At 20.7% G+C, this 22,370-nt stretch overlaps 1 protein-coding gene across 3 annotated transcripts; it reads left to right on the top strand.

Annotated features, from left to right (window-relative positions):
• The first annotated feature begins 501 nt into the window (after positions 1-501).
• Positions 502-22,349, top strand: LOC122500295 (polyamine-modulated factor 1-binding protein 1-like). 3 transcript variants are annotated; one of them, XM_043609157.1, is made up of 29 exons: positions 502-896; positions 1,900-2,082; positions 2,181-2,374; positions 3,379-3,394; positions 3,828-3,904; positions 4,229-4,394; positions 6,916-7,101; positions 7,272-7,454; positions 8,287-8,337; positions 8,475-8,504; positions 11,459-11,575; positions 11,708-11,797; positions 12,084-12,173; positions 12,497-12,613; positions 12,768-12,824; positions 12,904-13,041; positions 13,178-13,273; positions 13,355-13,591; positions 13,684-13,779; positions 13,894-14,028; positions 16,293-16,337; positions 16,552-16,635; positions 16,846-16,938; positions 17,350-17,508; positions 17,616-17,711; positions 17,840-17,950; positions 18,333-18,428; positions 21,777-21,839; positions 21,927-22,349. In XM_043609157.1, the coding sequence occupies exons 1-29, from the start codon at positions 666-668 to the stop codon at positions 22,086-22,088; spliced, it is 3,399 nt and encodes a 1,132-aa protein (XP_043465092.1). In that variant the 5' UTR covers positions 502-665; the 3' UTR covers positions 22,089-22,349. The 3 variants fall into 3 exon arrangements, with proteins under 3 accessions (XP_043465092.1, XP_043465093.1, XP_043465094.1); XM_043609158.1 differs by lacking the exons at positions 3,828-3,904; positions 4,229-4,394 and having other exon boundaries at positions 21,927-22,348; XM_043609159.1 differs by lacking the exons at positions 1,900-2,082; positions 2,181-2,374; positions 3,379-3,394; positions 3,828-3,904; positions 4,229-4,394 and having other exon boundaries at positions 21,927-22,346.
• Positions 22,350-22,370: the final 21 nt, after the last annotated feature.

Raw genomic sequence — 22,370 nt, 5'->3', positions numbered from 1 at the left:
CTGCCCCCTGTCAACAAAGTAATTCGAAATTCTCTTTATTTTCTATTGCTACAAAAAGAAATCCTAAAGTTCTGCAACAAAAGTAAAAAGTAGAAAATATTCCCCAAAATCAAAAATATATTTCCTCTTCACTTATTCTATGTTTTCTTTCTATTTTCCCCCTGCTAATATCAATAATAATAATTACTATACAAAAACCATTTTTACCGCCCATTTTTCAGCGGTAAACTTCAATTAATTAAAACGATTAAAACAGTCATGAATTGTCACTATTTTCGCAGCACAATTATGATAATATTCCTCAAAACACAGTTAGAAAACTTATTCATTAACAAACTTTATCAATATCTATAAATTTTACAATAAATAATATTTTAAAATATAAAGAATTTTGAAACAACTTCTAGGAACTTCTAGGAACTTTAGTGTCCCTAGTGTCCATATAGTGACAATTTTCCGGAACTAAATTCAACGAACTTGTTTCCGTTTTTTGTCGTCTGCTATTATTTTTTGATCGTTTGTCACAGTGAAAATGGCGTGTTGACATTTTAGTTGTTTTTGACAGTATAAATATAATATCTTAATAAAATACGGAGTGTAGGATATTAATAAATCAATCAAATTTTGTTAATGAATTCTCTATTTGATAATATTCTTTTTCTAAAATGTCGTCTATCGCTGCTGGTGATTCACAGGATTCCGTGAATTGTGATTGTCTACAAACTTCAAAACCACCCGGTCAATCATTATTAAAAACTAATGTCGATTCTTCTGAATCAGAGAAATTATGTGAAACTGAGAGTTTAAAAATTCTTGAGAAATTCAAAAGAATTTATGAGAATCGTATTGATGATGTTGATCAAAATGCTGAATTCACCGAATTCGAACGTATCTCGGTAAGTTTTTCTTTTTATAACCTTAATTTTTTTTTTCGTTTCTTCTGCAATTTTTTCTTTAATGAAAAAGAAGTTTCTTTAGTAGAGTTAGATTTACTGTAATTGGTCCTTTATAATTTATTATTATAGTTGTCATCCAAATTGCATGAAAGTTTTCTAATTCCTTTGATTTTTGTTTTTTTGTATATTAATTAGCATTTTTTTAGATTAGTTTTCTTGTGTAATGTATTTCTTGTGGTTTTTTTCCCTTTTGCATAAATATTGATTTTTTGGTTATTTTTATCGAAAAATGTTCTTTTATAAATCTGTATTAATTTTCATATAAATTTTTATAATAGTTTTATTATTAAATTTTTTTTAATACTAGGTTTATAAATACTTTATTCATAGTAACAGTGTTTGTTTATTTTTAGTTTACGTGTTAAGACTGCTTATAGAGGTATTTTAAAATCTTCCCCTCTATAAAACCATTTCCGAGCGAGACATCTAAATATAGTCTCCGGAGAAAATTCTAAAATAATATTATAGATAAAATGCATAATCCTGCAGTTTAAAATTTTCATTTTACAAATTACAGGCTTCGCACTCATCTATTAAAATTTATTATTTACTACTTTTTTAAGATTTGCTATTATTTGAATACTTTTTTAGATTTGTGACACTAAAAGCTACTTTTTTTTCTATTTTAAGAATTTATTTAATTAATTTATTAATTTATTTATTTAATTAATTAAATTTGCTAGAAGGTGAAATAAAAAAATTATTCTCAAAAATGTTAATAAAATTCTTAGAAACAATTCAATTATTTTCATAAACAAATAAATCAATTGAAATCAATTCTCAATCGTTAAATTCTTAATATTTTGTTAAATTATAAATTCAAACAAATTTTTATTTTCTTTTATTTTATTTTCTTTTTGCAAAAATTCTTTGAATAAATAAATTTCAGGACTCGAAAAATTGTTAAAAACAAATTTTGTTTCTATTACCTATTGAATTTCAGACAAAATTGAAAATAATGACCGAATGGGTTGAAGATTTAAAGGATCAGAATGTAATGTTAGTGCGTACAGTTGAGGATCTCGAGAAGGCGGCTGTTAATAGAGTTAAACTTTTAGAAGACAAATTATTGCAATCAACTAATTTAGTGTCGGAAAATATTGCAAAATGTGCCAATTCAGGAGAGGTATGAATTTTATCAGACAAACAAAAAATCTTTTGTCGTCGATATAAAAATGAAAAAAAAAAACAATTTTCAATGAAAAAAAATAAACAATTCTCCAGGCTTTAAATACACTTTCGGATCGAATTTCTGAATTAGAAAGAGACGAGTATTTTGAAAATAAAATTGAATATCTTCAAAGTGATATTCGAGGCTTATTAGAATTAATTAGACGAGCTCACGAAAATAGTTGTTGGAATCACGATGGCATAACATTTTATGAAATTAAGCCCGAAGACATACCAGTTCCTTTCGAGTAAGTTAATTATTTTATAAAGAGACAAACAAATTATATCGGTTTTAATTCAATTTTTCAAAAATAATGACAAATTTTAATAGTAAATTAAATTTTTAACGCTGATAATTTATGAAAAATTTATGAACATATAAAGTTATTTAAATAAAAAATCAGAAAAAATAATAACTTAATTTTAACTGTAAAAAAGTTCATTTTCAATGTAAAAGAATTAAATTTAAAATTTAAACGAATTTAATTTTAAATGTTAAAATTTAATTCCAACTGTAAAAAAATTCATTTTCGATACAAAAGAATTTAATTTTTCATGACGACGAATTTAATTTTAAATGTAAAAAAATTCGTTGTTAATTTAAAAGAATTTAATTTCAACTGTAACAGAATTAATTTTCAATGTAAACGAATTTAATTTTTAATGTAGACGAATTTATTTAAAAATTTTAAATATTAATTTTAACTGGAAAAAATTTATTTTCAATGTAAAAGAATTTAATTTTTAATGAAGACGAATTTAATCTTAAATGTTAAAATTAAATTTTCCATGTAAAAGAATTAAATTTAATTTTTTTAATATAATTTTAACATAATTTATTTTTTTATGTTGAAGAATATAATTTTCTTTGGAAAACAATTTAATTTTAAATGTAGACAAATTTATTTTTAATATTTAATTTGAATTTTAACTATGAACAAATTCATTTTCAATGTAAAAGAATTTCATTTTTTTAATGATAAAATTTAATTTTCCATGTAAATGAGTTTAATTTGAATCGTAAACGAATTTACTTTAAAATTTTAATTTTATGAACGTAAAAAATTTTATTTCACTGTAAAAAGTTTAATTTTAACTTTTAAAAATTGAATATTGATTGTAAAAAATTTAATATTAAATCCAAATAATTTGTGATAATAATAAATTAAATTAAATAATGTGCAATAATTTTAAAATCATTACTGTGAAAATTATCAATAGAATTTTTATTTCGAATTATTTTTCTTTCCAGTTGCCCCTGCAACGAGGTAAATGACTCTATAAATAAATCCAAGAAATTGATATTTGAATTAGATGTTAATTGCGATAGATCGCAAAAGCGAAAATATACAGCAAACGAACTCCATTGCAATTGCATCTCTGACACTGGAGATTTGCCTTGAGATTCGAAATCTTCTGCATGATTTTTTAATTCAATTAATTTCCCTTAAATTCAATTATTTTTAGCCACTCCCACACTCCTTGTAAATTTACAGTTATTTATACAATTCCAATAAATTGCCAAATGAAGAGTGAACTTTTTTTTATCTACGAGTTCTATTACAATTTTCATAAATTCAATTTTAATTTTCCTTTTTTCAATTTTCAATTAAAAAAAAAATTCGATTCAGCTTTTTTTTTTAATTTTTAAACAATAATTACAAAAAGAAAAATTCTAATTTCCATTGATATTTAAATTAGGAAACGGAAAATGCAAAGAATGAAGAATACAATAATATCTTGAAAACATTGCAAGATAATGAAAAATTATTACTCGAGTAAGTCAATATTTTTTCTAAATCTAATCTTTATGAAAAAGAAATTAACCTGAAAAACCAGCTGCATTAAAATTTGTTTTTTTTTAAATTTCGAAAAGTGGCAAAAAAAAGTCAATAAAAAAGTAAAAATATTTTCAAGTGAGATATTAAAAAAGTAAATAAATTTTCAAGTGAAATATTTAAAAAGTAAATAAATTTGCAAATAAAATATTAAAAAAGTAAATAAATTTCCAAGTAAAATATTAAAAAAAAGTAAAAAAATTTGCAAATGAATCTGAAAAAAAGAAAATAGAATAAAAAGAGTAAAAATATAAAATCCAACAGGAAAGTGACAATGTTGGAGCAACAAGTGTCAGAGAAAAATAAAATAATTTTACAAAAAGACGAGGTTTACAAAAAGTTTCAATACAAAGTCCAAACTTTAAGAGATAATCTCAAAGAAAAGTCCATCATGACTATTACCGATACTACTGAGAACGTTGACTTTGACGTAAGTCTTGTCCTTGAAATTACAATAATTTTGAAATTACAGATTGACAACGTAATTTATTTATTAATTAATATAGATTTTTCCCCAAAAAATAGAATTTAGAATTTTTGTGCAGCAAAAATTGTTATCACTTGAGGAAATTCTATAACATTTTGAAAAAAAAAAATATTTTATTGATACTATAAGGATTTGAAAAAAAATTATTTTACTGAATAAAATTAATAAATTTAGTAAATAAAAAAATAAATATAGTCTGAAAAGAAAGTAAAAATAGAAATAATTTTATTAAATAAGAATAATAAGGCAATTATGCTATTTTGTTGTAGTTTCGGATTTCTTTCTTCGTCTCCTGCATGATTTCGTGGTTTTGAGTGCATGGGAAATTCGGATTTGATTTGCATGGTTTACAGGCCTCGGATAGTATGGCTTTTTGGAGTTTTTTCGACTATTTTCGAAAAAGTCGATTTTTATCGATTTATTTTCCAAAAAAAAAAAAAAAAAAAAAATCGAAACGAATTATTTACAAAGAAAATGGGAACATTTTCAATTTTTCTTCCACATATTGCAACCAAATACCACTTTTTTGGTATAAAATGCAACTAGTTTCCAGTTTCAATTTGTGAAAAATAACTACAACTGGTCAAATTTGACAAAAAATATTTTCCAATCATTTTTTCAAGCTCATTAAATTTTTAAAATAAATCATTAAAAAGTTTTTAAATAATTGAAATTTAGCAAATTTCTATTGAAAATAGTTTATTTTTTTAAAGTATTTCATTATAATTTTAGAAAATTGTTTTCAAAGATTTTAAATAACAAATTTTTTAAAAGTATTTCATTAAAATTTTAGAAAATTTTTATCAAAGAATTTAAATTACAAATTCTTAAAAGAATTGAATTCTCAAAAATTTTAATGATAAATTTTCAAATGAAAATTAGTTTCAAAAAAGGTAAAATATTTTTTAAAAAAGTAATTCTCAGAAGTTTTCTATTACAATTTTTTACAATTCTATTATTGTTTCCAGTATAATTATAATTATTCAATTGAGCGGATGGGAAGAAGAACTCGACGAGCGCGAGACCGTAAAGGATAGTTCCAGTCAGGTAGCAGTGTGGGGCCCAGAGGCGCTCACTGCTACCTGACTGATATTATCCCTTACGGTCTCGCGTTCGTCGAGTTCTTCTTCCCATCCGCTCAATTGTATATTTCGGAAATTTTAAATATCTTCAAAAAATAATATTGAACTTTTAGGAAAAATCTAATTTTTTACAATGATTATAATAAACTTTTTCAACAAAACAAATTATTTTCAAATTTTTTAATTAAAATTTTAAAAAAAGTTTATTTTTTTAAATTGTCCAAAAATTCATTTAAGGAATTCAATTATTTTTGATAAATTACATGGGAATAATTTTAAAAAATATTTTAATTTTCGAGAATATGTAATTGAAAATATTAAAAATAATTTAATTCTAAAAAATTTTAATCAGACAAATTCTATAAAACAGTTTCTTAAAAATATTTTAAAGCAAAATAAAATGAAAAATAGAATCAAAATTTAAAATCAGATATTTACAGTTTCCATGTGTAAAAAATACAACTAGTCAAATTATACAAAAATTATTTTTCAATAATTTTTTCAATCTAATTAAATTTTTAAAATAAATCATTAAGAAGTTAAATAATAAAGATTTTGCAAACTTCTATTGAAAATATTTGGTTTTTTTTAAGTATTTCATTAAAAATTTTCAAGTGAAAATTAATTTAAAAAAATTAAAATATTTTTGAAAAAAGTAATTTTTAGAAGTTTTTGATTATAATTTTGTAAAATTCAATTATTTCCATTATTTTCAATTACATATATATTATTTCCGAAAATTTAAATATCTACAAAAAATAATATTGAACTGTTAGGAGAAATGTAATTTTTTACAATTATTATAAAAAAAATTTTTAACTAAATTATTTTCAATTTTTTTGAATTTATAATTATTAAAAGAATTGATTAGTTTTTTAAATTGGCCAAAAATTCGTTTAAGAAATTCAATTATTTTCGATAAATTACATGGGAATATTTTAAAAAAAACTAGTTTGTAGAATTTTTTTATCATCATTTTTTTAAAATTCATTTTTGTTCGAGAAAAAGTAAATTAAAATTTCTTAAAAATCCATTTTTATGGATTTATTATTAATTCTTTGGAGAAAAAAACTATTTTCATATTTTTACTAAAAATCTTTTAAAAAAACTTGATTATTTTTTAATATTTTCCAAAAAATTTCTCAAAATATTTAATAATTGTAAATTATTAAATTTTTTTTATTTTAATTCCCCTGAAAAAAGCTATTTTTTACGCCTTAAAGTCGATCCGAGGCCTGTGTTTACAATTAAATTTGTTTTTTTTTTTGTAATTTTTCCCCTGAAATCCTGTTTTTATGGTTTTATTTTGCATGATTTTTTCTGACTAGATTTTATGAATTTTTTTTTCTTTATTTTTCACCTGAAATCGTGTTGATATTTAGATTGTGCAAGTGGCTGATTTTTTGGAAAGTGCACTTGTTGCCAAAGATTTGAAAATTAAAAATCTCAACGAATGTCTTGAGGAAACGAATGCAAAATTAGAAAAGCTTCTGCATGAGAATGACAATTTTGAAACAAAGAACAAGCAAATTCAAGAACTTGAAATTCAACTAAAAGCCCTTCAGAAGGTTCGTACAAATAAATATTTCATTAAATTCCAATATCAAAACAGACAATAAAAAATAAATAGTAAAAAAAAAAAAAATTTTTTTATTTTATTTTTATTTTTTTTTACTATTTTTTCTATTAATTAGGATTCAAAAAAAAATTCTCTTCTTAAAAGTTTCTTCTCTTTCAGGAATCATTGGAATCAAAGGAAGCTTTGGCTTCAGAAGTTGCTGAAAAATACGATCAGGTGATTATTTTACGACGAGAAATTCAAGAATTAGAAGATAAATGTCATCATTTGAGTATGCAGACACAATTCAAGGAGGATATAATAAAGGATTTGCGAAAAGAATTGAAACAAATTTCACAAAAAGTAAGGAATTGTTTTTTTTTCCTTTTTTTTCTATTCAAAGTGCGCAATTTTCAATTAATCATTTCTTTTTAGTTAATAACAGTAAATTACGATAAGCAAAATAGAAATGAATCAACTTGTGATAATTGCAATAGAATTATTGAGACCTCTTCATATTGCATGAAAAGAAAAACAAAAATGTCCATTATTCACGAATTCCCGGAAAATTTGAATAATTCGAAAATAATTCTCGAAAATATTTATCCATTTAAATCGAAAAGTTCGGAAATAATTGGCGATCAAAAAATTATCTCTATTAAAAATTCAAGAAATATGTCGAGAAATTTTGTGGAACGTAAAAAACAATTGAAGCAAGTTGATCGAGAGATTATTGATACAGCGGGAAAATTATCCCCACCAAGTAGAGATAATTCGTGTATTTTGATGAAATAAAAATTAATTTTTCTCTTTTATAAAAAATGTTCTTGAGTCGTTTTTTGAGTTTTTGATGAGGAGAGAATGTTCTTTAACATAGCGCGACGTAGTAGAAACGTAGAATTTTTCCTGTATTTTTTTTAAATTTAACTTTTACTTCAGTAAGACTGACTTTTACTTTTTTTTTAATTATTTTATTTTTTTATTTATTTTTATTCGTTATATATATTTATATTTAAAAAATGAATAAATAGCATAATTGCCATATTTTTGAATCTAAAAAAATAAAAAAATTTTCAAGTAGATTTGTAACCCTAAAAAATTTTATTCGAGGTCTAAGTTTTTAGAAAATGTTTATTAACAAACAATTTTCTTTATTTCAAATGCAAAAGTAATAATTTATAATTATATATTTCAGGACGTTCATCAAACACGACATGTTCGAATCAATCAAGAACCACCTTCTGAAGTAAGAAAATTAGAAAACTAATGAAAACAAAATAAGAGAATAAATTTTCTATGAATTAATTTATTTTTTTTATTTCCATATTTAATAATCAATTAATTTTAATATTTTATTTAAATAAATTTTTTCTTTATTTTCAGATCATAAGCGAAGATTCCTCATCTCATAAGGTGTGTTTTCAAATTTTATATTTTCAAGCCTCGGATATTATGACTTTTTCGACGACTTTTTTTCGACTATTTTCAAAAAATGCGACTTTTTTCGACTTATTTTCAAAAATTGCTATTTTTTCGACTTTTTTCCAAATTTTGCGTCAAAATACCATATTTTTAGTATAAAATGCAACTTATTTCGATTTTTATGGAGTAAAAAGTATAACTATAGACAAATCTTTAAAAAATTTATTTTTGAATAATTTTTCTAATTAAATTTTTTAAATATACAATTTTGAATAATTGATTTTAAATATTTTAAATAATTGAAGCTTTTGAAAATTTAATTCAAAATAAATCGTTTTTTCACGTATTTTATAACAATTTTTGGAAAAAAAAACTTTTAAAGACTTTTAATTGAAAATTTTGGAAATAATTGAATTCTGAAAAAATTTTAATGAAGAGCCTTCAAGTGTAAATTTAATAAAAATGAAAATTCATGAAAATTAGGTTGTAAAAATAATACCTATTAAAATATTTTTAAAAAAAAACTAATTCTCAGAATTTTTTCATTATAATTTTATAAAATTTCACAAATTAATTCAATTTTAAAAAAGTTGCGTTTACAGTTTTGATAAATAGATAAAATTCAAAAGGTTTTATTTTGAAATTTAAAAAAAAATTCAATTTTGAATGAATTAATTAAATAATAAAAATTTCACAGGAATTTTAATATTTACAAATTCTATCTAAATTTCTTCGCAATAATTCAATTATTTTCATAAATAATCAAATTTTTTACAGAGTTTCAATTATTTTCATAAATAATAAAACTCTTCCCAGAATTTCAATTAATTTTGATTTCAATTTTAATGAAATTTCTCGAAAAATGTAAAATTATTCTTAAAAATTTTATTAATATTCATCAATGAAATTAAATTTCTTGAAAGAGTTAAATTATTTTCAAAAATTTTAATGAAATTCTGTTTGACAATTCAATTTTTTTTTCAAAATAATTTTAATAATAAAATTCTTCGTAGAAATTTAATTAATTTCAATTTAATTTATCAAAATTCAATTATTTTCAATATCTACTATTTCAATAAAATTTTACAAAAGAATCCAATTATTTAAAAAGAAATATTAAAATCCAATTAATTTTCAAAAATTTTAATAAAAAAAAAAGTTTTTTTAATCTAATTTCTCGAAAAATCAAATTATTCTTAAAAATTTTATTGAAATTCGTCAAAAAAATTTTAATTACCTATTTAAAAATTTATTGATAAAATTCTTTAAATGAGAGTTCAATTTTAAAAAACATTAAATTCTTCAATAAATTGTGTATTTTTTTATTTAAATAATTGAATTCTAGTAGAATTTTTTAATAAAAATTTATTTAAATATGAATTTCAGTTCAAATTTTAGATAATAATTGAATATTAAACTCTTTAAATTTGAATTAGGTAAAATGTTTTCTAATTTGAATTAGTGACTGATAAAGAAGCATTTTACAATTAAAAAGAGTTTTAATAATTGGAATTTTGTAAAATTTAATTGAAAATAATTGATTTTTTTCAAAGTGTTTTATAAAAATTTTTGAAAATCAACTTTTGAAGAATTTTACTTACAAATTTTAAAAATAATTAAAACTGAATTGAATTTTATTTGAATACCTCGGAAGAATTGTATTTTTAAAAAAAATTTTAATATATTTCGAATAAATTCAATTATTTTCTAAAATCTAAATAAATCCTTAGAAATAATTCAATTATTTTTATAAATAGTAAAATTCTTCGCAAGAATTCAATTATTTATATAAATAGTAAAATTCTTTGCAGGAATTCAATTATTTTCAAAACACCTTTAATTGAATTTCTTGGAAGAATTCAAATATTTCCATTAAATTCAATTATTTCCTAAAATTTTAATAATTTCTTCGAAGCAATTCAACTATTTTTATAAATATACTAAATAAATTTTCAAAATTTACAATTAAAAAAAGTTTCAATAATTGAAATTTTTGTAAAATTTAATTGAAAATAATTGATTTGTTTCAAAGTGTTTTACAAAAATTTTTTGAAAATCAACTTTTAAAGAATTTTAATTGCAAATCTTGAAAATAATTTCTCAAAAATTTTTTAATGAAAAATCTTCAAATGTAAATTATACAAAAATTCTTTTAAAAAATTCAATTCATTTCGAAAAATTAAATTACAATATTTAAAAAGAACTTTTTATTGTAATTTCTTTATCTTAATTTTTTAAGATTCAATTAACTTCTAATAAAGAAAATTAAAATTTTTTTAAATTTACTTCTTTAGATTTATTAAAATTTTGGAGAAATCACGTTTATATTAATAATTAAAATTCTTTAAAAATTCAATTATTTTTTTGAATAGAATTTATCAAATTTTAATTGTTTTGGAAATTTTCCAATTGTATATAATTGAAAAACTTTTATTTTTGATAATTTATTTTAAAAATATTTTTGAAAACCTAATTTTAAGAATGTCTTTATTATAATTTTTTGAAAATTAATTAATAACTTAAAAAACATGGACAGTTACAATTATTATAGAAACACTAAATTTTTGTATTTAAATAATTAAATTCTCTAAGTACTTTCGGAAAATTATTAAAAAGATTTTAAGTAGAATTTTTAAAAATTTTATTTCTGTATAAAAAGAAACAAGAAGTATTTAAATATTTATTTAACGAAATTGTTCAAGTTTTGATTATGTAATTAAATTCAGAAATCAGTGAAAGATCAGAAAAATACAAAATAAAATTTTTGTGACTACACTGAATTAAATTAAACGACTTTTTCGACTTTTTTTCTATTTTAAATCGACTAAAGCGACTTTTTTTGCAGCTTAAAGTCGATCCGAGGCCTGCAATTTAAAAATTATTTTAATAATTGATTTTATTAAATTAATTAAATAATTAATTTATCTGTGAAAAATTAATTTCAGAATGAAATAGTGCAGTACTTATCGAAAACAAAACAATTGATGGAAAAGGAGAAAGAAGCGTTATCTATTTTGAAAGAAGAAATAGAAAAAATGACAACGGAATTACGTTACAAACAGGTAAATAAAATTTAAAAATTAACAAAAGAAATTCTAATGAAATTAAGGAAATTCAAAATTACGTTACAAATAGATAAACTAACTTTTACAAAATAGTACAAAATTAAAATACTGATATTTTTTTGTCTTTAGGAATTTAGAGAAGATTTTCCACATCTCTATATAAAACTACACGAAATGGATAGTTTATTGAAAACCTTCATTGCCGAAGTAATTGAAAATGTAAGTTTTGTTTTTTGAAATTGTTAATTGTTAATTAATATTTAATTATAAATAAATATCTCTTAATATTGGTAAATATTTGTTCATGTTTCGATTAAAGAGTAAATGGAAAAAATATTTTTTTTTAAATTTTAAATTGCGATAGTTTTGAGGAATATTTTTAATAAAATTTGTTAGTAGTTTGTAATAATTGTCCTTAGTCTTTATCGTGGAAGAAACAAAAAATCAAGACAACTGCAATCAAATAAAATTTTAAACGTTGAAGTTAAATATTATTTCTGTGCAGAATGGATCCATTGAAAAAATGAAGCATTTTTTTACTGATATTGAGGGGAACATGGCATCGCTCCTCATGATTCTTCAAAACTTACAAGAGGTAAATAAAGAATTTAGTATTTTCTCTTCAAAATTTTAAATTCAAATAGCAAGTTTTACATATGAGTGAAAAAAATAAATTTTTAAATTTTTAAAAATAAATTTTATATTTCAATTTAAATTAAAATAGTAAATTTAAAATATAATTATAAATATAAATTCTAATTACATAATTCTGCTATTAAATTGTCGAATTGAATTTAGTCAAAGTTAATGCGATTTTTATACAGAACTTCAATAGAAAAATTCCATCCATTTTGACATTCCCTTAATTTTCTAATAGAAAACTTTGTATTTCTAATATTTATTAAAATTATTTTTCAGAATTCTGAAGGAAAATCCCAAATAACAATGGAGGAAATAGTTAATCGATTAGGTGGAGTAACTAATAAAATTGCGGAAATTTGTTCGGAAAAAGAAGGCACGCTCACAAATACTTGCGTAAGTAGAATGTTTCTTCTTAAATTATGTAGTAAAAGAATTCAAATCTCTTCAATTTTTATAATGAATTCAATTTGTTAATAATAATAAATAAAAAAAATAAAAATAAATAAATAAAAATAAATTTATTCTCAATGAATTACATTTTTTCCAGACAAATGAAGAGACAGAGCCTTGCGAGAATAGTTGCAGTGATCCAAGTCACGAACTGGTAAGGAAATATTTAATCAAATTTCTTATTTTTAAACTTTTCTGTAGTAAATTTTAATACAAAAAATACATAATTACAGGCATTCAAAACATTTCATCAGCAATTTAAAAGAATGGAAGAATTTAGAATTTGCACAGTCGAAGCTCAGGCAGCTACTGAAGATTTGCGCGAAGAAATGGAAACTATTATCAGCAATTTTACCTCTCGCCATGAAAAGGTAGAATTTTCGAATTAAACCTACTTTCGTTTAATGAATTAAAAAAAATCCAATTCAATTGTTTCCTTATTAAGGAAAAGTTGTATTTTCATTTTGAATCAAGTATTTTTGGTATTAACATTTTTTTCTATTTTAGAATTGTGAATTGAATAAATTAACAGCGGAAGTGCAAAATTATTTAATAACAACAAGAGAGAAAATTTCGAAAACAATAAGTCAATTGAAATTACAGGTAAAAAAATTAATTTTCGTTTTATCTATTAATTCTTAATTGAAAAAAATGAAATAAATTGGGAAAAAATTATTTTTCAAGGGAGAGGAGAGAAGGAGATACAATATGAGAATTTCGTCTGGCAACGATAAATTGAAGGATATGAAAAATGAGATCAATATGGCTCGTGTAAATTTTTCCCAATACAGTGGCAATATTGAGGGAAATAATCAGGAGTTTGGAAATGTAGATTCGACACAAAATTCGAGTGATGTTCTAAATATTGTTGCAGATGAGGTGGAACAAATTGTGTCAAATTTACAAGCCGTTCAAGAAAAGGTCTGTAATTAATTATTATAATAAAATTTCGGTATTTATTATTTTAATAATTTCGATGGTTTAATAAAATAATAAAAATATTTGTTATTCAGGAATCTTGTACAGTGTCATTGTTAACAGAATTAAATACGCAGCTTTCAACAATCGACAATAATTTAGAAAAATTCTATAATAAAAGTCAAGAAATAGTGAGTATTTTTAGAAGATTTTCATTTCAAAATTATTTTTAAATTAATCAAAAACTTTAGTGGTTTTATTATATTTATTTATTATTAACTTATTTATTTTTGTTTCCGTTTAAGCTGAAAGCGAACGAAGTGAGTCAAAAAGTATTCGAAGAAAAGGAAAAGAGTTTGGACAAATCGGAAAAGGAGCTTGATTATGTTCATACAAATATGCAGAATGCCTTGGAAGCAATTTCCATTGCGATAGATGAGGTTCGTTTCAGAAAAACAAGTAGTACAATTTTCTTTTTATTTCAATCATTTTTATATGGTAATTTATTTCATTTACAATAACAGAGTTGCCACTCAACCTGAAAACCTAGAAAACCTGGAAAAGTCAGGAAATTTTTATCTAAATCCTGGAAAATTGTTATTTTCTAAAGTTTATTCTTGAAATCTAATTTTACATAAATATTCAAAAATTAATTGAATTTTAAAAGAGTAACGTTTACAATTTTCATAAGTATAGATGAATTTCAAAAGATTTTCAATTGTCTTAAAGACAAAAAATTTTTGAAAAATTTTTTTTTTTTTTCTTTTTTTTTGATTTTTGAAAAATTTTAATTATTCCAATTCTTCTGAAATTAGCTCAATTTTTTAATATATATTTTTAATTTATTATTAAAAATAATTGATTTGTAGAAGAATTTTAAATAAAAACTCTAAAAGAAATTGAATTTTGAAGCAATTACAAATGATTGTAGAAATTCAATTATTTTCAAAAGTTGTAAAATTCTTCGCAGAAATTCAATTATTTCCAACAATTTTAATAAAATTCATGGCAAAATTTCAATTATTTTCAAAAACTTTTATCAATTCAATGATTTTTAATAAATTTACTACTTTAATAAAATTTTCCAAAAGAATTCAATTATTTAAAAACAAAATTTTAAATTCTACGCAAACATTTCAATATTTTCATAAATAATAAAACTCATCTCAGACTTTCAATTATTTTTAATACAATTTTAATGAAATTCCTCGAAAAATGAAATTATTCTTGAAATTCATCAAAGAAATTCAATTATTTGAAAAGACATTATAATAAAGTTCATCTCAAGAATTTAATTATTTTCAAAAGTAATATAATTCTTCGCAGAAATTTAATTGTGTTCAACAATTTACAAAAATTCTCCTGAAAATTTCAATAATCTTTATAAATTTTTCTTCGAAATTCAAATATTTGCAAAAATTTTAATAAAATTCTTTATGAAAATTCAATTTTAAGAAACATTAAATTATAAAATATTTATTTTTGTATTTAAAAAATTGGATTCTCGCAGAATTTTTTAATAAAAACTAATTTAAAAATAAATTACAGTTAAAATTTTAGATTATTATTGTATATTGAAAGCAAGATAACGTAAATTTTTAGAAATAATTGAATTTTGAAAAGGTTTCAAATTACAATCTTTGAAATTCTAATTTTTTCATATTTTTAACTAACAATTTTGTGGAATTAATTTTTTTGAGAAAGTTTAGAATTATTTTTTATATAAATAACATTCTTTGGAAGAATTCAATTATTTTTATAAATAGTAAAATTTTTTGCAAAAATTCAATTATTTTTAACAAAATTTTAATAAAATTTCACAAAAGAATTCAATTATTTTCAAAAATTTTTTAAAATCCTTCTAAGCAATTCAATTATTTTGAATAAAATTTCGAGAATGAATTTCATTTTTTTCTTAATTCGTTATAAAATTTTTCAAACGATTCAATTATTTTCTAAAATTTTAATAAATCCTTCGAAAAAATTCAATTATTTTTATAAATAGTAATAGTTTTTGCATTTTTTATTTTTTTTTTTTTTGTATTTTTTTTTCCGAGTCGAAGACTCGGAGTAATCGCTTTCTTCATATTTTATAATAATATTCTCATATGTTATTGAATTTAAATCTTTTGAAGAATTTTAATTCCTATGGAAAAATAATAATGATTAAATATTCATTTAAAAACGAAGTTATTGATCTTTTGAGTAATTTTACAATTAAAGAAATTTATAAATAAATGTAATTGAACAGGAAAAAAGTCGTTTTGTCTGGAAATCAGAGAGTTTGGTAAAATTGAAAATAAAATTGAAAATAAAATTTGGTAAAATATAAATGTAGTTTTAAAAACCTGGAAAAATTCCGTTTTTTAACTTGGAAAACCTGGAAAAGTCAGGGAATTTGAAATGAGGGAAAGCGTGGCAACTCTGAATAATAATTAAAAATATTAATTTTATTATTCTATTTATTTATTTTTATTTTATCTTATTAATTTAAATAAAATTGGAAATTTTTTTTCTTTTTATAAATTTTCTAATTTATTCATTTAGATTTACAAACGTTTGATAAATTCTGTAGAAATTATAAATAAATGTTATATCTAATAAATTCTATTTATATATTACTTACAGAAAAAATAAAGATAAAATTTATAGTCAATTTGAAATAAATTATTTAAAAATTGTAAGTAATTTTATTTAATTGCAGATAAATGAATTAGAAGCTTTTAAGGACAATCATATTGTTAATCAGGTTCGTATCATTAACTATAATTGAATAATAAGTTATTATTATTAATAGCAAGTGAATTCATTTTTAATTAATTTCTTTTGAACTAAATTCTAAAATTGAATTAAATTGAATCAAATCAAATTAAATACTCTAAACGTTAATTATTAAATAATTTTATAAAAATAATTCTTAGGAAATTAGAAACTTTTTTTTATAATATCTAATTTACTTTTAGGATGTCAACCAAATTTTAAAAGCGAAGGATGATTATCACAAAATAAGAAGGGAATATGAAAATTTGCGAATGAAAATAGTCGAGGTATTTAAATTTATTTAAAATTATGAAACTTTCCTTGTCTCTTTATTTTTAGATCGATATTTTTTTATTTGGCCACACGAATTTTAAATAATTACCAAAGTTGTCAGTGGAAACAAAAAACTGCAATTTCTAGTTATTAGTTGCGAGAAAAAAAAATGTGAATTCTGTTTATGAATTGAAATTTTATTTAAATATTTAATTTCTTTATAGGACTCTTATAAAAAGGAAGTAGACGACTCTGTTAACGAGTGTAAGCGTCAAATAACAAACTTGTTGGGTCAAATACGCTTTCTTCAAAGTGAGGTAAATATAATTCGATTCCAGAAAAAAATAATAAAAAGTACAAGAAAAGTTAACTAATAAAAGTAATAAAAATTATAAGAAAAGTAAACTAATAAAAATAATAAAAATTACAAGAAAATTTAACTAATAAAAATAATAAAAATTACAAGAATAAATAATATTACAAATAATAAGAATGAATATTAATAAAACTAATAAGAGTAAATAATAATAAAAATTATAAGAAGAACACAAACAATAAAAATAATACGTATGACTAATATTAACAATTAAAATATTACAATAAGAATAATAAGAAAACCAAAAAAAAAAAAATTTTAAGAACGAAAATTCGAAAGAAAAATGAATGCTTCTTTGCATTTTTAAAATGAAAATTGTTTTAATCGCTTAAAATAATAATTTATTTTGCAGCTGAAAATTGGTCAAGACGCAAATGGTATTTTGGAAAGTCATATTCAAGTATTAGAACAAGAATTAAAGGGAGAGAATAAAAAATCAGAAGATACAAGGCGTAGTTTTTCCAAAGAATGCATGCTATTCAAGAGAAAAATTTCCGAACTAGAAAGCACCGTAAGTTTTTATTTATAAGGATTAAAAACAATTTTTAATATCAAATTTCTAGTGATTGAAAATAAAAAATTATTTTTTAATTACAATATAAAACCAAAACTTTTCAGTTATGGAAACAAAAGGAAATAGAATCAAATCTAAGAAGAAGTTTGGCTTCCAGTGAAATAGAATTAAAGAATTCTAAGGAGATGCTCAATTCATTTGTAAGTTCATTATTATTTCTTTTTTTGAATCTTAGATAGAAAATTTAATTGAAATTACGAAAAAATAATAATTTTTAATAATTAAAATAGTCTTGAATATTAATTAATTTTTTGTTGTCTAAATTTAGCAATCAAGTTCTGAAGGTACATTGTCCACACGGGGAAGTGGAGTTAATTCTGAAAATTGTTTCGCTGAAGTGGAAAAACTGAAACACACTTTATTCACAAAGGAAAAAATGGTAAATGACGAATTCATTAAGTTATTTTATTTCTTGTATTTTATTTTCGTTCACAATTTTTATATTTCGTTTTCAAGTTTTATATTTTCTTCATTTTGTTCAGAATTTTTATATTTTTTTTTATTTCGTTAACAATTTATATATTTTTCTTTCATTCACAATTTTTATATTATTTATTTCGTTCACAATTTTTATTTTCTTTTAATTCTTTCACAATTTTTGTATTTTTATTTTGTTTTCAATTTTTGTTTTTTTTATTCCGTTCACAATTTTTACATTTCTTTAAATTAATTAATTAATTATTTATTTATTTTTTTTTAAATTCGTTCATAATTTTTTATTTTGTTCACAATTTTTTATACTTTCTTTTTACCCTTTTTAGTTGAAAGACAAGGAGGAAATAATTAAAATTCAACAAGATTCAATAATTCTGTCTCAAAGCGAAGTGAAGGATTTACATGAGAAATTACAAGAGAAGGTATTTAAATTTTTCAAAATGATTAAAGTTGTGATAAGAATATCTGATTTCCAAGCGTAATAAAATTTCTCCCTTGTACGCTGAATTTAGAAAAGAAATTTTCTTTGTTGCACATTTTATTTTAAATTAATGTCTATAGTGATTAAGACAAATAGATGACATTTTTTACAATTAAATTTAATTTTAAATTTAATTTCTTAATTTTAAATATTTAAAACTGAAATTTTTTGTCTTCAAATTTTTCTAATTTTCTAATTTATTATTTTAGAAAACAAGTTTCTTTATTGCTCGTTTTTTAAGTAGATCGTTAAGTAATTAACAAATAAATTAAATTTTTTACAATTAGATTTAATTCGCATTTTTTTTATTTTAAATACAGGGCTCGAACCACTGAAAGTATTTTAAAAAAAATACGGACTTTACGGATCGAAAATTAAAAATTACGGATCGATTACAGACAAAAATATTTTATTTCTTTTTTTATAATAATTTAAGATGACCGAGTGATAAAATCATTGTCAATTCAATTATTATTTTCAAGAATTTTTAACTAAAATTCTTCTTTAAATCGATTATTTTTAATAATTTTCGAAAAAGTTCTTTGACAATTTTCAAATCCATTTTTTTACAATACTTTACGAAATTTCAATTATTCGTAAATTGTTCAATTAAATAAATATTAGAAAATAAAAATTTCAAATAATTTCAACAAAAATTCAATTAAACTTTTTCAAAAAAATTAATTTCAAAATTCAATTATTTCTAAAAATTAAGGATACATTGCTTTTTATATTCAATTATTATCTAAAATTCTACTAGAATTCAATTATTTAAATACAAAAATAAATAATTTATTGAATAATTGAATGTTTCTTAAAATTCAATTCCAATAAAGAATTTTATCAACAAATTTTCAAATAATTGAATTCTTTCGACGATTTTTAATAAATTTTTTCAGAATAATTATAGTTTTCGAGAAATTCGATAAAAATTTTATTAAAAATAATTGAATTCCTGAGAAGAATTGTATAATTTATAAAAATAATTGAAATGTTTCGAAGAATTTATTAAAATTTTAGGAAATAATTGAATTGTTTTGAATAATTTTATAGAAATATATTAAAATAATTAAATTTTTTCGAGAAATTCAATTAAAGTTGTTTCGAAAATAATTGGATTTCTGTAAAGAATTTTATTATTTTTAGAGAATTTTAAATTCTTTACAAGAATTCAATTATTTTGGAAACAACTTTAATTGAATTTCTCGAAAGAATTTAATTATTTTCATATAATTTTTATAAATTGCTTCAAAAATCGAAAATAATTGAATTTCTGTAAAGAATTTTATTATTTTTTGAAAATAATTGAATTATTTTTAGTAAATTTTAAAGTCTTGTTGAAATCGAATATTGTGGCAATTTTTGAAGATAATTAAATTCTTTCGTGTAATTATATTTAAATTGGATTAAAAATAATTTAATTCTAACAATTTATTAAAATTTTACGAAATAATTGAATTTTATGGAAATATTTTAAAATATTTAAATTCTTCCGAGGAATTTAATTAAAATTGTTTTGAAAATAATTGAATTTCTGCAAAAAAATTGTACTATTTATAAAAATAATTGAATTCTTGCGAAGAATTTTACTTATTTATAAAAATAATTGAATTGTTTCAAAGGATTTATTTAGATTTTAGAAAATAATTGAATTTATTTGAAATGTATTAAATTTTTTTTTTAAATTGAATTTTTCTGAGGAATTTAATTAAAATTATTTTAAGAATAATTGATTTCCTGCAAAAACTTTTACTATTTTTAAAAATAATTGAATTGTTTCGAAGGATTTATTGAAGTTTTAGAAAATAATTGAATTCGATTAAAAAATTTTATAACGAATTAAGAAAAAAATTAAATTCTTTTTTAAAATTTTATTGAAAATAATTGAATTGGTTAGAAGGATTTTTAAAAATTTTAGAAAATAATTGAATTTTTTTGTGAAATTTTATTAAAATTCCACAAAATTGTTAGTTAAAAATATGAAAAATTCAGATTTTCAAAGATTTTAATTTAAAACCCATTCAAAATTCAATTATTTCTAAAAATCCACGCTATATTGCTTTTAATATTCAATTTTTAGCTAAAATTTTAACCGAAATTCATTTTCATTTCATTTAAATCAATTTTTATTAGAAAATTCTACGAGAATTCAATTATTTAAATGCAAATAAAGTAAATTATTTATTCAATAATTAAATGTTTATTAAAATTTAATTATTGACGAAAATTAAAAAAAAAATTTTGAAAATAATTTCATTTCTGCAAAGTATTTTATTACTTTTCAAAAGAATTGAATTCTTGTGATAAATTTTGATATAATTATATGAAAATAATTGAATGTTTTCGTAAAATTTTATCAGAAATTTTTTTCAATAATTAAATTTTGAATTCCTAAAAAGAATTTTATTATTTACGAACATAATTGAGTCTCTGTCAAAATTTTATTATTTCTGAATAATTGAATGATTACGAAGAAATTTATAAAAAATTTTGTAAACAATTAAATTTTTGTGAAATTTTTATTCTTTTATGAAAATAATTAAAGGTTTGCGTAGAATTTTATTACAATTTTTTTAAATAATTGATTTCTTTTGGAAAATTTTATTAAGTTAGTAGATATTAAAAATCATTGAATTGAGGAAGATTTTTGAAAATAATTGAAATTTTGCCAAGAATTTTATTTATTAGAATTTTTGAAAATAATTGAATTTCGGAGATGAATTTAATTATTTCTTTAAAGATAAATGAAATTTTGACGAGAATTTTAAAAAAAATTTGTGAACATAATTGAATTTCTACGAAGAATTTTATTACTTTTGAAAATAATTAAATTTCTACAATCATTTCTAACTTTTTCCAAAATTATTTCGTACAATTTACGAGCTTTTCGTCCTTTTTCAATAAAATTACAAACTTTTCGTTTTTTTTAATCAAATTACGGACTTTACGGACTTTTTTTCAAAAAAACTGATTTTTACGGACTTGAAGCAAATTTACGGAACTTTACATGATTTACGGACCTAGTTCGAGCCCTGTAAATACTTAAAATTGACAATTTTAAAATAATTACTAAATTTATTTAGAAAGAAACTTTGCCAATTGCACGTTTTTTAAAATTAGTGCTAGTGATTAAGAACTGCATGAAAATTTGTTAACTTAATACGGTATGTGTAATTTACAATCCTCCATTTTCTATTACTTTTACTTAAAAAAAGGAAAAATTTTTTTTTTTTTACAAATTTCGACTTGAAAATTCCATCGATTATTAAATTTAGAGTTTAATTTACAGATAGACGCGCAAAATAATGTTATTTCTCATTTGGACAAGGAGAACAAGCAGCTGCAAAATAAGGTATGTAATTTTCTTTTAATAAAATCACAAGAAAAGAAATTTAAAAAAAAGAATTTAATTAACTTTTTTCTTTCCCTTTGTGTTTAGATTGAACTTCAAGTACAAACGATCGGTCACTTACAAAATGCAGTGGTTCAAACTAAAAGATGTTTGGACCAAATGGGTCAGAAATTTGTGAGCGATGTGAGTGAATTATGGTCTTCAGTCTCGCCTTCAGTATTCAATCATGGGAATGTGCACGATGTTTGAAATAGTGAGTGTTGTTTCTACTAAACAAAACAAACAAAAGTTTGGTCGACAACTACGAAAGTCTCTCAGTTTAAATTATCACAATCGCACGTTTTTAAAGATGCAAATTAATTTTTTTTCTTCTTTTAATTTATTGTCTATTTATAATCAACATTTAATCGAATTGAAATTTATTATATAAAAAAAATGAAAATTTGTATTTTATACTAAAATACAATTTTTTTTTAAAGATAAATTGTAAATATAGGCATCGCTAGACGTGCGGAATTGTAAATAAAAAAA

The sequence above is a fragment of the Leptopilina heterotoma genome, unplaced genomic scaffold, assembly GCF_015476425.1.
Source record: "Leptopilina heterotoma isolate Lh14 unplaced genomic scaffold, ASM1547642v1 Lhet_183, whole genome shotgun sequence".
NCBI lineage: Eukaryota > Metazoa > Arthropoda > Insecta > Hymenoptera > Figitidae > Leptopilina > Leptopilina heterotoma.
Note: the sequence above shows the minus strand (reverse complement) of the source record. Positions and strands in the feature narration are given on the sequence as shown.

Excerpts from the sequence above, each read along its gene's own strand:
- LOC122500295 (XM_043609157.1), top strand. The coding sequence starts at position 666 with ATGTCGTCTATCGCTGCTGGTGATTCACAGGATTCCGTGAATTGTGAT. Across the intron at positions 12,174-12,496 it reads TTCTTCAAAACTTACAAGAG|AATTCTGAAGGAAAATCCCA; the intron begins GTAAATAAAGAA and ends ATTATTTTTCAG. Across the intron at positions 17,712-17,839 it reads AGGAGATGCTCAATTCATTT|CAATCAAGTTCTGAAGGTAC; the intron begins GTAAGTTCATTA and ends GTCTAAATTTAG.